Source organism: Convolutriloba macropyga, chromosome 7 (genome assembly GCF_964194025.1).
Source record: "Convolutriloba macropyga chromosome 7, txConMacr16.3, whole genome shotgun sequence".
In the NCBI taxonomy this organism is placed as follows: Eukaryota; Metazoa; Xenacoelomorpha; order Acoela; family Convolutidae; genus Convolutriloba; species Convolutriloba macropyga.
In genome coordinates this window covers 72627989-72642918 of record NC_134474.1, presented here as the reverse complement: position 1 = coordinate 72642918, position 14930 = coordinate 72627989, and the positions used below count along the sequence as shown (strand labels likewise).

Genomic DNA, 14930 nt, shown 5'->3' with positions numbered 1-14930 from the left:
CTTTTCCTATGAATCCTTGGGGAACTGACGATTTTTCAAACAATTCTAACGCCAAATTGATTACTTCTGATTCAACGTTTACTAGTTCTCACTCTCCAAATTTCTCAGCAAGAACCTTTTAGTCAAAAACATTGGTATAAGTGACTGTATAAAGCAAAGTATTTTAAAAACAAACTGTCTACAACGAGAAAAACAGAGCAAAATAGAGGGAAGACATGTCAGAACGAAATTTAAAAAATAAAAAGATGTTTTAAAAAAAGGTCGTTTCTAAGCACGTAATCTCCAAGACAACAAATGAAACTGAATTAACAGAAACTGCCTCGCTTAAAAGCTAATTGTCATTATAATGCAAGGCGCAAAAAATTACCATGAATTGGAGAAATATCAACAATTTTTCAAAACAATTAATTTTAATCTCAAAAAAAATATCTGAGTTTCAAAACTTAATTCACGCATTTGACGATAAGCACAACAAGCATTAGACTGATACTTTTCGATAACAGTCAAACTGATATTGAAAGGGCTAACACTAAGAACATCCGTCAAAGCATGGCAGGTCAGCAAAAACTGGAAAATCTGATTTCACTCTTGTCTCAAAAATATCCGCTCCAGCCCTGAAGCTTAAAGTCTCTTGCGCTTACCTGCACTTCCGCAGTGTGAGTACCCGCTATGCTACCTGATGTACTCTACCAAATTTGACTTCTAATTGACCTCAAACTCTTCAAAAGTTATGAAGAATTCTTTAAAAATATATTGCAACTAAAAACATATGAAATTGGAACATATCAAAACATATAAAACATATGAAAAACATATGATATTGCAACTAAAAACAATCTAAACTATATGAAATTGGAACTCAATAAAAGCTTACTGAGTACGTGAAGCTCCTCCTAACGACTTGAAGTTTATCTCACTTGTAGTTTTACCAAATAACAAATATGAGAAAACAATCATAAGTGGCAAATAATTGATCGAAATTTTCAAAAATTTCTTAATAAGTATCTGATTTCTATTTCATACCACGTGAAGTGCAGTCCAAAAACGTAAAAAATGCAGAATGAATAATTGTTGATTGGTGTTCAGTGAACAGTTCAAACGGAATAGTGCAAGCTAGCACTAAAACTGAAAATTTCTCTTATTTTTGGATTCGAGATGAAAAACCTCTAAAATTTTTTTTTCATTTTGCCTATTTTTCTTTTTAACAATTAACTATTAACAGACAGATCTCATTTTCCCAGTTTACCCACACTAAACAAAAATTGAAAACAAACTGAACGTAGGTTGCAAAGTTGGGTTAACACAGTTGAGGGACGGGTTAGAAAATCATAAAAATGTCTAAAAATTGGATGAGACTTTGTCGCAAAGATTTTTTCCCCGAAAAACGCATTTTTTAAATTCCTGTATTATATGAAGACGTTGAAAAAACATTAGGATACTTCTTTCTCAGATAAACTCTTGAAAATGAATTTTTACCAAAATTTAGCTAAATTTAATAAAAAATGAAGCTAAATTGTCTGAAATTATCGGTTTCCAAAAAGCAAAATTCCAAAACATTCTCTTTATAGTGAAACTCTGGACGCAGAAAGCTTCAAATTGATGCCTCACATGCTAGCTTGGGATGCCCCCAAAAGAGTCAAAAATTGTCTCAACAAAAAATGGGGCTAGCATAGTTCTAACATTTTTTTTTCAAAAACCGTTTCCATTTTCGAGTGATATTTATTTAAGACGTTCAAGAGAGTGTACACTGCCTTCAAATGATTATTTATTTAACATAAAAGAGAATTCAGTGATTTTTACATTAAAATACGCAACGATTAACTGTTTTCATTCGCAACGATTAATTGTTTTCAATGAATTAGGATTTATATTAGAGTTTTACAGAATCAGGACATAGACAAATTTGCTTAATGAAGTCCGAAACACGGATCCGAAACAAAAAATATCAGAAATTAGAACCCACTTGAATGTTTTGTTGAATGTTGTGTTTGTTGTTGATGTTGCGCGAATATTTTTTGTTGCAAGAAGGTTGAATTTGCGGTCTGTGCTTTGTGCGATGAAGAATTTTCCAGCGGTACAATAGTGGTTGTGGTGGCACTGTTTGAAGCGGCGACCGCTGACGTCACAACAGCACTCTCAGGTCTGAAATGCCAAAAATAAAGCATCAATAACGTTTTAAAACGTTATGTGTTTCAAATTAAGTTTCAGCCCTCAGGATCGAAGTTTTGCATTTCATAAGATGAATGGATATTTTTTCTGTTTTTTCTGTTATTTACAACCCCTCTTATGAAAAAAAAAGCATAACAGTAATTCATTATGAGATAAATATAGATGTGCTGGGGGGGTTACAAAAGATATCCACTGAGCTATGGGGCACAGCACCAACCTTTTGCCCTTAAGATGTGACTGATAAGGCTGGATGTTGTATGTCTCAGTCACAATCCTCAATTTATCCCTGGCTAGCGGGGTTTGGGGTGTGCTGTAGGCACCTGCAGAACTGCTTCTGGCACCACCATTACCCACATTCACAGCACTGGCCGTTCCAGAGTTGAAACTGTTGCTAAGGTTCACATCTTGACCTCCCCCTCCTGCTCCTCCGGATCTGAGTTGTCCCAGATCTGTGGGGGATTCATCACCGTAGTTGAATGGCCCAGTGGTGTTATGAGTGTTTCCTCTGATGGAGAATTGAGATGCAGATCTGATGTAGTGATGGAACCCAGGAACGTATTGTTGTTGAGCATAGGGTGAGGTGTTGTTGTTTTGATCTTTACTCAGCAGAGAAGAACCTGAAACGAGATGAAAATTAATTCCGATTCAAATAGATATAAATATATTTGTAAAGTATTTGATTTTATTCTGCCAACAACCCCACCCCCGCCCCGATCCTGCTTATTGGGCATATAACTTTTACCCCCCCCCCCCCCCGAAGCACTGAAACTATAGATAAAACAAATATCTGTTCTCTTCCTTTAGGCCTGCTTGATATCTTTCTAAATCGAAACATGTAAATTAAGAAAATACAACAGCCGGATGATTAAACATGTTATCCAATCAATTGATTATCTTTAAATAAATCTGCATCTGTAAACATAATAATGCATTCGCAGAATTTTTAATTGGTTCTTCTTAATTGGTTTTTTTGGTTCTTCCTATTGTAGGTAAAAATAGGACATGAAAGATCCAACCTGTCGGCTCAAGGGTACACTCTCATGCTTATTTAGCAAACAATCTGTGAGTTTTTAAAATATATTTAAAGATAGAAGTCTGCATTTTAGAAGCCCGCGTGAACAAATCGAAAATTCATGATGCGAAAATTCAAGGCAAAAATTTGTGATGAAAATTCATGATACTTTCGTGGCGTGTTCGTGGATGCAAGAAAAATTGAACCATGAAGCGCCAAAATGTGAAGCGTTAAATTTAACTGTGTCAAGACGAGCAGCGAATTCCAGCGTCTCTTCGAATAAAAAATACAGTCGAAAATAGAAGATTTCGGATCTATTCTGTCCCCCCCCTCCCCTCCCCTCCCCTCCCCTCCCCCCCCCCCAGCTTAGTGAGCATAAATTTTTTATTACCCCCAGACGCACGTGCTAATTTCTTACATAGCAACGTGCTATATAACAACATAGAATTTGTAACTGGGGGTCATAAAAAACACTGGGGGGGGGGGGGGGCGAAACAGAATAGATCCAAGATTTCGTCAAAATAGGCGCCATGATGCGCACACATTTGATCAAATAAACTGAATGAGACGTTTCCAAATTGCCATTTAACAGTCACCCGCTTGTACAAAAGACTAACAGAATTTACTCAAGTATAGCTTACGTAGAAGTTAGCCTGTTAGGCCATGGTTGATAATAAGTTAGCAGATTTTAGTCTTCAAATTTATTATCGAAATAACCGTCGTCAGTATTAATGAAGTAGGTTGTTATAACTATACCTTGAAATGCGTCTGGACTTTTGGAATTCTGACGAGGGAAAGAGCTGGACCTGTCAAACTTCTGAGTCTGTATAGTTCTGAGAGCATCTTCTACTGATATACTTCTGGGAGGAGTTCTAGGACGAATTCCTACAATCAAATTATCACATAAGACAAAAAGTGATTGCTAGAACGTTGTTTCGACCCTAGCATGTCGCTTTGTTCGGGGTAGTTCCGGGTAGTTTTTGTTCTTTCAACATCGCTGCATCAAAAAGTTTACTTATAAAGTCATAAAATATATAATTAAAAATTCAGTCCATTCCCGGATCGAGTTTTCCCGAAAATGATGTCAGAAATGCGATGAAAAAATTCGGGTCTTTCCCATTATAGCGTCCCACGAAATTAAGGCCCCCATTATCGTATAATTACCATGCTTGGGGGTATACGTTATATGACCACTAAGCTTGAGGGGGGGGGGGGCTATAATGGTAAAAACCCAAAAAATCAGCGGATACATTTTACAGAATTATCCGCCTAATGTGCTAAATTTTCAGCATATATATTCCATAAATTTACCAACTGTCAAAACATTCAGCGGTTGATTCAATCAGACATATAAACTGAAAATATATTTTTAGCGGCTGTGAGCACTTTTCTTACATCTTTTCAATTTCAACACATTCCTATAAATCTTGTAGCAGAACTCAAATAAAAAATGTTGAGAATTTTGCATTTTAAAAGCAATAAAAGAAGTTTCAAAATTCGAAATTTGCCTAAAACACCACGTATTAATACAATTTCAACCAGTATTTTGAGTGATATTTTCCCGTTTACGCCTAAATGAGACTCGTAACATCCCCTCGCTCAATTTTTTCGGACAATTTGACAATTTCAGCGGCTCGTTTTTCAAAATTTCTTATTTGTACGATTAAGCTTAGCGTAGAATTTGTCATGGCACGGGTTTAGAAAATACTCTTTTTGGTGACCAAATTGTCGAAATCGTCGGATTTTTTGGAGCTAAAATAAACAAGGCGGCTCGTTAATGTGCGTTCGCACATGATGTTCCGACCCGAGCTCATCTACATTTTTGACTAAAATGTCAACCAAATCAAGAGATAACAAAAATAGATGTTTGAGTTTAAAACAATCGTTACACATTCTATCTACTAATTGAATTACTAATGCCATGCTTCATTACAGCACCAACGTGACCTGACATTGAAGAGACTAGAAAAAAAATAGCACCAACAAAATTTTGGCGGCAAAAAATGAATATCTAAATTTAAAAGCACCTGGTAACAACGTCAAAATGCAGTCAGATAAAACCTTAACTACACAAGTTTACCTTTTACTAACTATACAGCAGATGAAAAGTTTTCTTAACGAGACTAGGTAACAAGCCGACAAAAAGAACGAACAGTGAGGCGAAACTTAAAAATTAATCAACATTTTTTGCACCAAGAAAATTCAAAAATCTTAAAAAACATTGGTTTTTAATAAAAAAATCCTTGATAAATTACTAAAAAGTCATTACAAAACCAAAAGCACCCGTCTGTGGTCAGACTATGCCATAGAAACAAACTAAAGAGAAACTCAAAAAATTACAAACGATTTGCGAAAACACAAACCTTTGCTACCATTAAAATCAATAGCTATCATCTGAATATGTATTTTTAATTCAGTTGTTATTTCTGCTATTTCAGTTGAAGGATTTATACTGAAAGATTAAATAAGTTTACTTGGGCCACATTTAAAAACCATTGGGATCTGTTATTACGCGATTGTTCTGAAGGAAGAGAAAAAGAAACGCAAAAAATGGCCATTCAATAAACGTTCAGAAAAACGAAACAACAGTGGCACATAATATCAATATATATGTTATTTCTTGAAATACACGAAATTCGATGGGACATCTGATTGATGAATAGAAGTTAAATTTGACGAAAGGAACCTATTCGCTATATACTGAATGTTTCGAGCAACATCATTCATTCAGTCCTCAATTACAAGCCTATGAGATCTGTGAGCAATTTACGGCTACCTAAAGAACAAAAACAGCGAATTCAGGAAAAAAAAATGAGCGACAAAAGGGTCGAAGGCAATAAAAAAATGAACTTTTCACTAAACACTCTTCAATTTTAAATTAATTTTTCAGGAGCAATGGGAAAACCTTTTTTATCAATATAATTTCAAAAAATCAACAAATATAAACAAATACATTAGACGCACGAAAATTGCGGGAAAACACGTATTATCAACGCCATTAAATTCATTAGCCTTCAACGGAAGCCAGTATATACAATACATGATGCCTCGAGGGGACAATAAGTTTTTTTGCCAATCGTATTTCATCAATAAGACCTTACAACAAGTTAATGACTATGAAAACAACAACAGAGAGAGGCAAAAACCACAAATTCAGTAGAAAAGTGCCTGAAGAAAATGTCGAAGCAACTCAAATCATAAGCTCTTCCCTGAAAACTTTATTTATGATCCGTTGAACTTCTTCCCTAAACCAATAGGGACTCTCAGCAGTAAGATGATGTGATAAGATTTCAAAAGGATCGAAAAACAAAATAAAGTACCCAAAAAAAATATGAATTCTCGTGGCATTGATGTTTTAAAACTAATAGGTAGAAGATAAAACCGCTAACCAGATTAATTTTGGCTATAGTAGAACGGAAATGGATTCTGTTAGAACCAACAATGACCAAGAGTATTCACGAAAAAAAATTAGGAATGGTTGAATTTCAAAAAAGTTTCGAAAAATTATTTTTAAACCCTTAACAGCCAGTAAACTCAATCTTTCATCGGAGCTCAATGACGATGCTCAGATATAACCCATAGGGAGGAAAATGATGTCTGTCATGCATAGATAGTTAAAAAGACATCACAATAAGTCTTATGACAGAAAACAATAACAAAAACAGCAAAAACTAAAATTCAGTAGAAAAATGCGAGAAGAAAGTGTCGAAGACAATTAAACCATTAGCTATTCTCTGAAAACTTTCTCTGTGATCCACTGAACGTCCTCTCTAAGCCAATTGGATTACAATAATCTTTGGATAATGTGATAAAGAGTTCAAAAGTGACCAATAATTCAAAAAATCCAAAAAAAAATTTAAAAAAATTGAAATCTTTGTCATTGAAGTCATATAACCAATAGCTAGAAGATAAAACAGCTAAACAGAATATTTTTAGTCGCAGTAAAAAGCAAGTGGGTCCAGTCAATACTGAAACTCACTAACAGTTCAAGAAAAATTTAGGAATTGTTATTGTTCAAATAAAATTTTCGAAAAATGATTTTTATTTTAACAGACATTAAATTCAATAGCTTTCAACGGAACTCAATAAAAACGCTCAAAGATGCCCCGGTGGCAGTACATTTATGTTTGTCATGCATAGGTATTCATTATGAGATCACAGTAAGTATAATGACTATTAAAACAACAAAAAAAAACAGGAGAAAACCAAAAAATCAGTAGAAAAGTGCAAGAAGAACGTGTCGAAGCCATTTAAACCATAAATTTTTGTTTAAAATTTTTATTGGTCATCCACAGAACATCGTTTTTAAGCTAATGGGAACTGTCAATATTTGGATAATGTGATAAGATTTCAAAAGTAACCAATAATACGTAAAAATCCAAAAAAAATTTTAAAAAATTGAAATTTTTTGTCATTGAAGTCATATAACCAATAGATAGAAGATAAAACCGCTAACCAGTTTAGTTTTGGTTGCAGTAGGAAGGAAGAGGGTGCTCTCACCCCTGGACTGACTTACAATTCACTATAATAAGATTATGATTCTTTAATATTCAAAAAAAAATTCGAAAAATTATTTTTTAAGTCTTAACAGCCATTAGCCGCCCCCTCAATGAAATAGACATGTTCACTTAATGCTCATTATGGAACATATTGCACTGTTAGTCAATGAATCCCTACCATAGGACTCCAAAAAAAATAGTAAAACTTCAAAAAGAAATTCAAAATTTCATTCAAAATTACGAAAACTCAGAATCGAAGCCAAAAAAAACATGAGCAATTCCTTGAAAACGACGTTTTTTGTTCATTGCGCTTCATTCGACTATAAAGGAGTTTTGTCATTAATAGAACGTCGATATAAAATGTGACTTGTCTCTAGGTGACTTAAAAAAGCAAAAAAGAGAAAAGTTTTATTAAAAAAGGGCTCTCAATTAGAGTTCGATTTTTTTTTGATAGTGAACTTCCCTATGAGACCAGAACTAGTCTTTCTATCGCCTTGCATTCAACTTTTAAGAACTCAAAATTTATTCTTTTTATAGAAATTTGAATTAATGTTTTCGTAAAAAAGATCTTAGTTTGAAGAAAATTGTACTAAAAGTGAACAATCATGCTAAAGATCCCATTGTTCACACAAAACTTCAATCCTCGATAACTCCTCGAAAAAAACGAAATTCAAAAAAATCTTTTTACTTTTGAATTCTACGCTGGACCAGCTTTTTAATGATACCACTCACATTTCTCTACGACGAATATATCGATCGGCCAAAATTCACTGAACAAAAAAAAAAAACCCATTTGAGTATATAGTTCCTTCCCCCACAAGTGGGGTCGGAACAATAATTTTGTTGACACGTTTCTAATATTTGGTCACAGTAATAATTTTGAACAATAATTGATTTAAATAATTATAAAAATTTAAAATTAATGGCATCTTCAGTAGTATTCAAAAAATTTTTGTTGTCTTCGGTTTTCCAGTATAAATACTGTTTGACTTCTGCCAACTATTAGAGTATCGATATTCGCTTCATTGTTTTCTTGTGGGACAAATATTGACAAAACAACAAAGAGCTCTCAATATTTTTGGGTTCTGAGCAAATTGCAATTTTCAAAAACCCTTTTTGCTAATAAATGACAACTTAATGAAACATTAATCGAGCAATGGCACTTAATTTCTTCCAAAAAGGAAAAACAAATTCAGATCAAATCAGTGAAAACTTACAAAATTAAATTTGATTGACATATATTGTTCAAAAAATTGTATCGTTTTTAGAAATATCTGAACAACAATTTCATTTTCCTATCCTTCCTACTATACGCTGGTAGAGGACCATTTTTACGCTTTCTATGAAAGCTCAAAGACAACAGAAATAATCGGTCAAAAAGTAATTTTGAAGTGTTTTGTAAAATATAGTAGCCATATAATTAATTTAGGCTCACTTTTTGCACCAAAAACAAATTAGGAACATGGACAACATTATCTTGACTATCAAATCCAATTCATTTTGATCCTACGCAGCTACTGTTAAGTCTCTCTAGAATTGATTTTACAAACGAAACAAGGAGGCTCGGTAATGTGCGTTCGCACATAATATTCCGACCCCGCTCATCCACGTTTTGATTTAATTGTCTAATAAATGAAGAGATAGGAAATTTTCAAAAAATCACACACTGTTTGAAAATTGGGGTTTGAGGTATCATAACAAACTACTAAATGACTCGAATAACGCCAGACCGCATTAGAGTGCAGATGAGAACTCTCATTGAAAAACAAAGACAAGACAAACAATAAAATAGAAATATAAATTACGGCAATAATTACCTCTTTTGAAAACAAGTTGGTCATTACGTAAAAATACAGTGCGATAAACAGATAAACTACATACATTCTTTTATTCTTCGGTACACAGCAGATCGGACCTCTCTTTAGAGCGACTTGTTAACAAGTCCACAAAAAAAATGGAGGCGAGGTTCAAAAATCCATTGAAGTTTTCGAAACCAAATTTTGAAAGTCATAATAACCATTAACTTAACTAAGAAGTAATTGATAGGTTTAAATATCACCCCTTAGGAAGCAAACCGGAAATGGCCTTTGGTAAAACTAAATCATACGACTTGTAAAAACAACAAATGCAGAAACAATACAAAGCTTACAAACATTTTACGAATAAACAAAGTACTGAGGCCAGTTAATTCGTTATCTGCTACCTGAATGTCTTTTATTGTTTCATTATTGTTAAGTCCCATTTGAAAATCAATAGGTCTAAGTTAAAAGACAGCAGAAAGAACCACAATTATTGACTACTTACGAAACTCGAGAGGAGTGAAGGTTCTTCTTACAAGAAACTAAAAACAGAATCATAAACAACCTGAACAAAAGAAATTAACCTGCACTTCATTAGATAAGATATGAAGTAAGATATGGTCGACAAGGAAGAGCAAAAAGGGGCAAAGTTCAAAAAACGTTTCCATTTTTGAAAACAACTAATTTCAAATCGATAAAACCAGTACGTATCATATAGAATTATTATGAAGGCTAATTTATACCTCATAGGGAGCAACTGAGACCTTTCAGCAACCATAAAATGTCAGACAACTAGCAAAAGAACGGAATAAGCGAAAAAAACAATTAAATTTAACAAGAAAGCCTTACCGCAACTGAAACCATAAGCTATTCACGAGAAACAATAAAAATCTTTAATTGCTCATTTTTCACCGCCAATCACACTTATGAAAATGCGCAGTACCAAAGCCAAGAAACCATTAGTTCAAAATAAAATACCTAAAAGATTGAATTTCGTTGGAGGATGCAAGCTGTCGTCACAGAGACCAAGCTATATAAATGAGAAAAAAAGATATGTGACAAAGCTCAAGAATCCATTGATTTTTAAAACAAAAAATTTATTGTCAAAAACCAAACATATCATAATATTTCAGTTTCAAAAATTAACTTGAAACCACTCAGGAAGGCAGTTGTTCTTGTTATTAGTGAAACCAAATCATAAGGCAACAACAAAATAAACAAAAAGGGACAGAAATCAAAATTTCGCAAGCAATTTATAGAAACCAGTGTAGAAGCCATTAAAAACATAAGGCATTGAAAACCAATAAATATTTCAAATTGAAAAAAAGGGCTTAGGAATTGAAAAAAAGGATTTAGGAATTTTTTGCCTCGTTCTCTTTTTGTAATTGCCTATTTCTTGTGAAGTGTCTTTGTGAACGAGACAACAAAAAAAATTGAACATTTTGAACAGTAGCGAAAACGCAATAAATTCTTCTAAATATTCTTCTAAGCCCTAAAGACGTCAGTGAAAACAAACCACCAGTAAAAATATGTTTCGAGCAACAAAATGTTGATGAATACTGACAATAAGGAAACTAAGTTACTTCCTGACCACAATAAGAGCAAAAATTGGCAAATACGAAAACATTTTCTGCTAAAAACATTAAATGAAAGTGATTCAAACCGTTGGCTTTAAATTGAAATCAATAAGCAGCATCCAAAGAAGCAATTAAAGCTTTTGATTGTCACGATTATGCCGTACGGCAACAAAAAGAGCGGCAATTAAAAGCAAAAATAAAGAAGCTCTAATAAAATTCTCGGGAGAACGGTTTCGCAGCCGTTAAAATTAAGCTATTCAGTGAAATTCTTTTAAAAAAATTGCGCATTTTTTCACTGCCAATAGGATCTATCCTTAATGCGATATTTTGAACAGGGAACCAATAAAAACCTCAAACATGGGCAAATAAGCAACAAACCCAAGTTTTCTGAAATTTCTTTTTTGATGTATTTTTAATTTACCTCGAAAAAATAACCTTGTATTTATTGAGACTAAACTACACGTGGACAGACATAATACAAAAAATAGCAAAACTCCAAACATTATTGACATTTTCTTGAAACAAAAATATCATAAGTCATAAGGTGGCATTAGGTAACAACTGAAAGCGTTGTATAGGTTTACGTATAGCTCTTAAGGAACCCAATTGGATCATTAATTAGCTAGACGAAATCATGCGGCTAAAAAAGGAATTACAAATGAAGGCAAAAGGAAAGAAATCAATTAAAGTTTAGGAAAACACATAACGATATATTACTCCATATGATTGGAAAATAGATCAATTAGCAAATGAAATACTTCAGTAAACCAAAAAAGAATGTTGCATTTTGTATAATTATTGAGTAAATTTTTCAAAAAACTGGCCAAATTTTAAATCCAGGAGACTCCTATAGGTTTACGTATAGCTCTTAAAGAACCCAATTGGATCATTAATTAGCAAGACGAAATCATGCGGCTGCAAAAAGAATGACAAATCAAAGCAAAACGAAAGAAATCAATTAAAGTTTAGGAAAACACATTGTCAAAGCCATAAAAACTATGAAGTCTTCTCTGAAGACAAAATATATCTCCAATTGGACTCCTTTTTGGTATAACAAGATCATTCAAAAATTGGGTCGTGATTTGAATTCACTCTCGTCAGTGATCGACATAAAAATAACATATATGGAAAAATGTTTTGACGAAAAGACCGCGCCCAAAAACAATATGAATAACAATCGATTGGAAGAATCCAAGATGAGCCCAAGCCCTGATATTGCAGTGCGACCAAAATAACGATATATTACTCCATATGATTGCAAAACAGATCAATTAGCAAATGAAATACTTCAGTAAACCAAAAAAGAATGTTGCATTTTGTATAATTATTGAGTTAATTTTTCAAAAAACTGGCCAAATTTTAATTCTAGGAGACTCCTATAGGTTTACGTATAGCTCTTAAGGAACACAATTGGAGCATTATTTAGCAAGACGAAGTCATGTGGCTTCAAAAAAATGACAAATGAAGGCAAAACGAAAGAAATCAATTAAAGTTAAGGAAAACACATTGTCAAAGCCAGAAAAACTATGAGCTCTTCTCTGAAGACAAAATATATCTTCATTTGGACTCCTTTTTGGTATAAGAAGATCATTCAAAATTGGGTCGTGATTTGAATTCATTCTCGTCAGTGATCGACATAAAAATAGCATATATGGAAAAATGTTTTGACGAAAAGACCGCGCCCAAAAACAATATGAATAACAATCGATTGGAAGAATCCAAGATGAGCCCAAGCCCTGATATTGCAGTGCGACCAAAATAACGATATATTACTCCATATGATTGCAAAACAGATCAATTAGCAAATGAAATACTTCAGTAAACCAAAAAAGAATGTTGCATTTTGTATAATTATTGAGTTAATTTTTCAAAAAACTGGCCAAATTTTAAATCCAGGAGACTCCTATAGGTTTACGTATAGCTCTTAAGGAACACAATTGGAGCATTATTTAGCAAGACGAAGTCATGTGGCTTCAAAAAATGACAAATGAAGGCAAAACGAAAGAAATCAATTAAAGTTAAGGAAAACACATTGTCAAAGCCAGAAAAACTATGAGCTCTTCTCTGAAGACAAAATATATCTTCATTTGGACTCCTTTTTGGTATAAGAAGATCATTCAAAAATTGGGTCGTGATTTGAATTCATTCTCGTCAGTGATCGACATAAAAATAGCATATATGGAAAAATGTTTTGACGAAAAGACCGCGCCCAAAAACAATATGAATAACAATCGATTGGAAGAATCCAAGATGAGCCCAAGCCCTGATTTTGCAGTGCGTCCAAAATATCGATATATTACTCCATATGATTGCAAAATAGATCAATTAGCAAATGAAATATTTCAGTAAACCAAAAAAGAATGTTGCATGTTGTATAATTCTTGAGTTAATTTTTCAAAAGACTGGCCAAATTTTAATTCCAGGAGACTCCTATTGGAATCGAAGTACACCTAGCCATTTATTAAGTTCTCAAAGATTATGACAGCAGATGTTAATTCCCTTTTTCCTACATGTATAAACAAAGAGCAAGAAAAAAAAAGTATTTGAAGCCATTTTTGATTTAAAAAGTCCAAAATTCAAAAGTTTAGCCGAAATATTCACCAAAATACTTGGACAAAACCAATGGGCAAACCCCATCTACCCTTAAAAGTAACACACACAAAAAAAACATTTTTTAATAACAATTGTAACAAATTTTAGCAAAAGTGACAAGAAGTGGGTCAAAAAGTACGGAAAATGTGAACAAAAATAACGAAATTCTGTCTACTATTCACAAAACTTTAAACCTCCATCTCTCCCTGTGTAAAATTTAAAAAAATAATTCGATATTCTTCTCTGGACGGGCGTTCTAATAATGCCAGTCTCAACTCTTTACAATGAATATTTCGAACGAGTACTTCGAACCTCCAAGTGGACATCGCTTTGGCAGCATCCAGCTGGAATCCAGTGAAGCGGAGATCAGGGCTGAACTGGAGCGATTAGACCCAAACAAAAGCCGCGGAAACGATGAAATCCCACCAGTATTCCTGAAGAAAACTTTCAGCGTTGTAGTCTCATCGTTGAAAAATCTGTTTGCGAACATCAAGCGACTAAGGAAGTTTCCGTCGGAATGGAAAATTGGCATCGTATCACCCATATTCAAAGACAATGATAGGAAAGAAGTATCCAACTACCGTCCTGTGACACTGCTGAACATAGTCTCAAAACTATTCGAGAAGTTCGTGTTTCGAGCACTGATGAAAGCCTTCGGAGCAGAGATAAGTAATTACCAATACGGATTCCGAACGAAACGTTCTGTTGTTGTTCAATTACTCTACAGCTTGACCCAAATCTACAAAATGATTGGATCTGCACATTCCGTGAACTTTCTTGTTCTATTTGACTTTTCGAAAGACTTCGATAAGATCAAACACAGCCAGCTCCTACGGAAATTACTACAACTTGATTTGTCTGAGGGAGTATTTGAATTAGTACGAGACTACTTAAGCGGTAGAACCCAAAAAGTTAAAATCAACGATTTTAAAAGCGAACCTCTTGTGATCACAGCAGGCGTCCCCCAAGGATCTGTCCTTGGCCCGCTCCTATTCTTAATATACATAAATGACCTTCCCAATGTTGTTTTTTCTTCACTTGCCCTGCTCTTTGCAGATGATCTCAAGGTGATATTCAACGGAGATGACACCTCAGTACAGAAGCTACAGGAGGACATAAATAACTTACACTATTGGAGTGCTCAAAATCATCTGTTGTTCAATAGTAAGAAATGCTCTGTAACCGAATTCAAAGTTGGAAATCGACCAAAGACTCTGAACCAGATGCAGTTCATGCTTGGTAATAACCCGATTGAAAGTAAGGACCTCGTTAAAGATGTTGG

General features: G+C 33.8%; 1 protein-coding gene across 1 annotated transcript in view; it reads right to left on the bottom strand.

The window, feature by feature from the left end:
* LOC142343311 (uncharacterized) overlaps positions 1 to 14930 on the bottom strand; it is a 42002-nt gene that overhangs the window by 21358 nt on the left and 5714 nt on the right. The window contains exons 4-6 of the mRNA XM_075395139.1: positions 3938 to 4066; positions 2387 to 2786; positions 1964 to 2142 (exon numbers count right to left, since the gene is read on the bottom strand). Coding sequence (XP_075251254.1) covers positions 1964 to 2142; positions 2387 to 2786; positions 3938 to 4066 — 708 coding nt within the window. The remainder of the gene's footprint in view (positions 1 to 1963; positions 2143 to 2386; positions 2787 to 3937; positions 4067 to 14930) is intronic.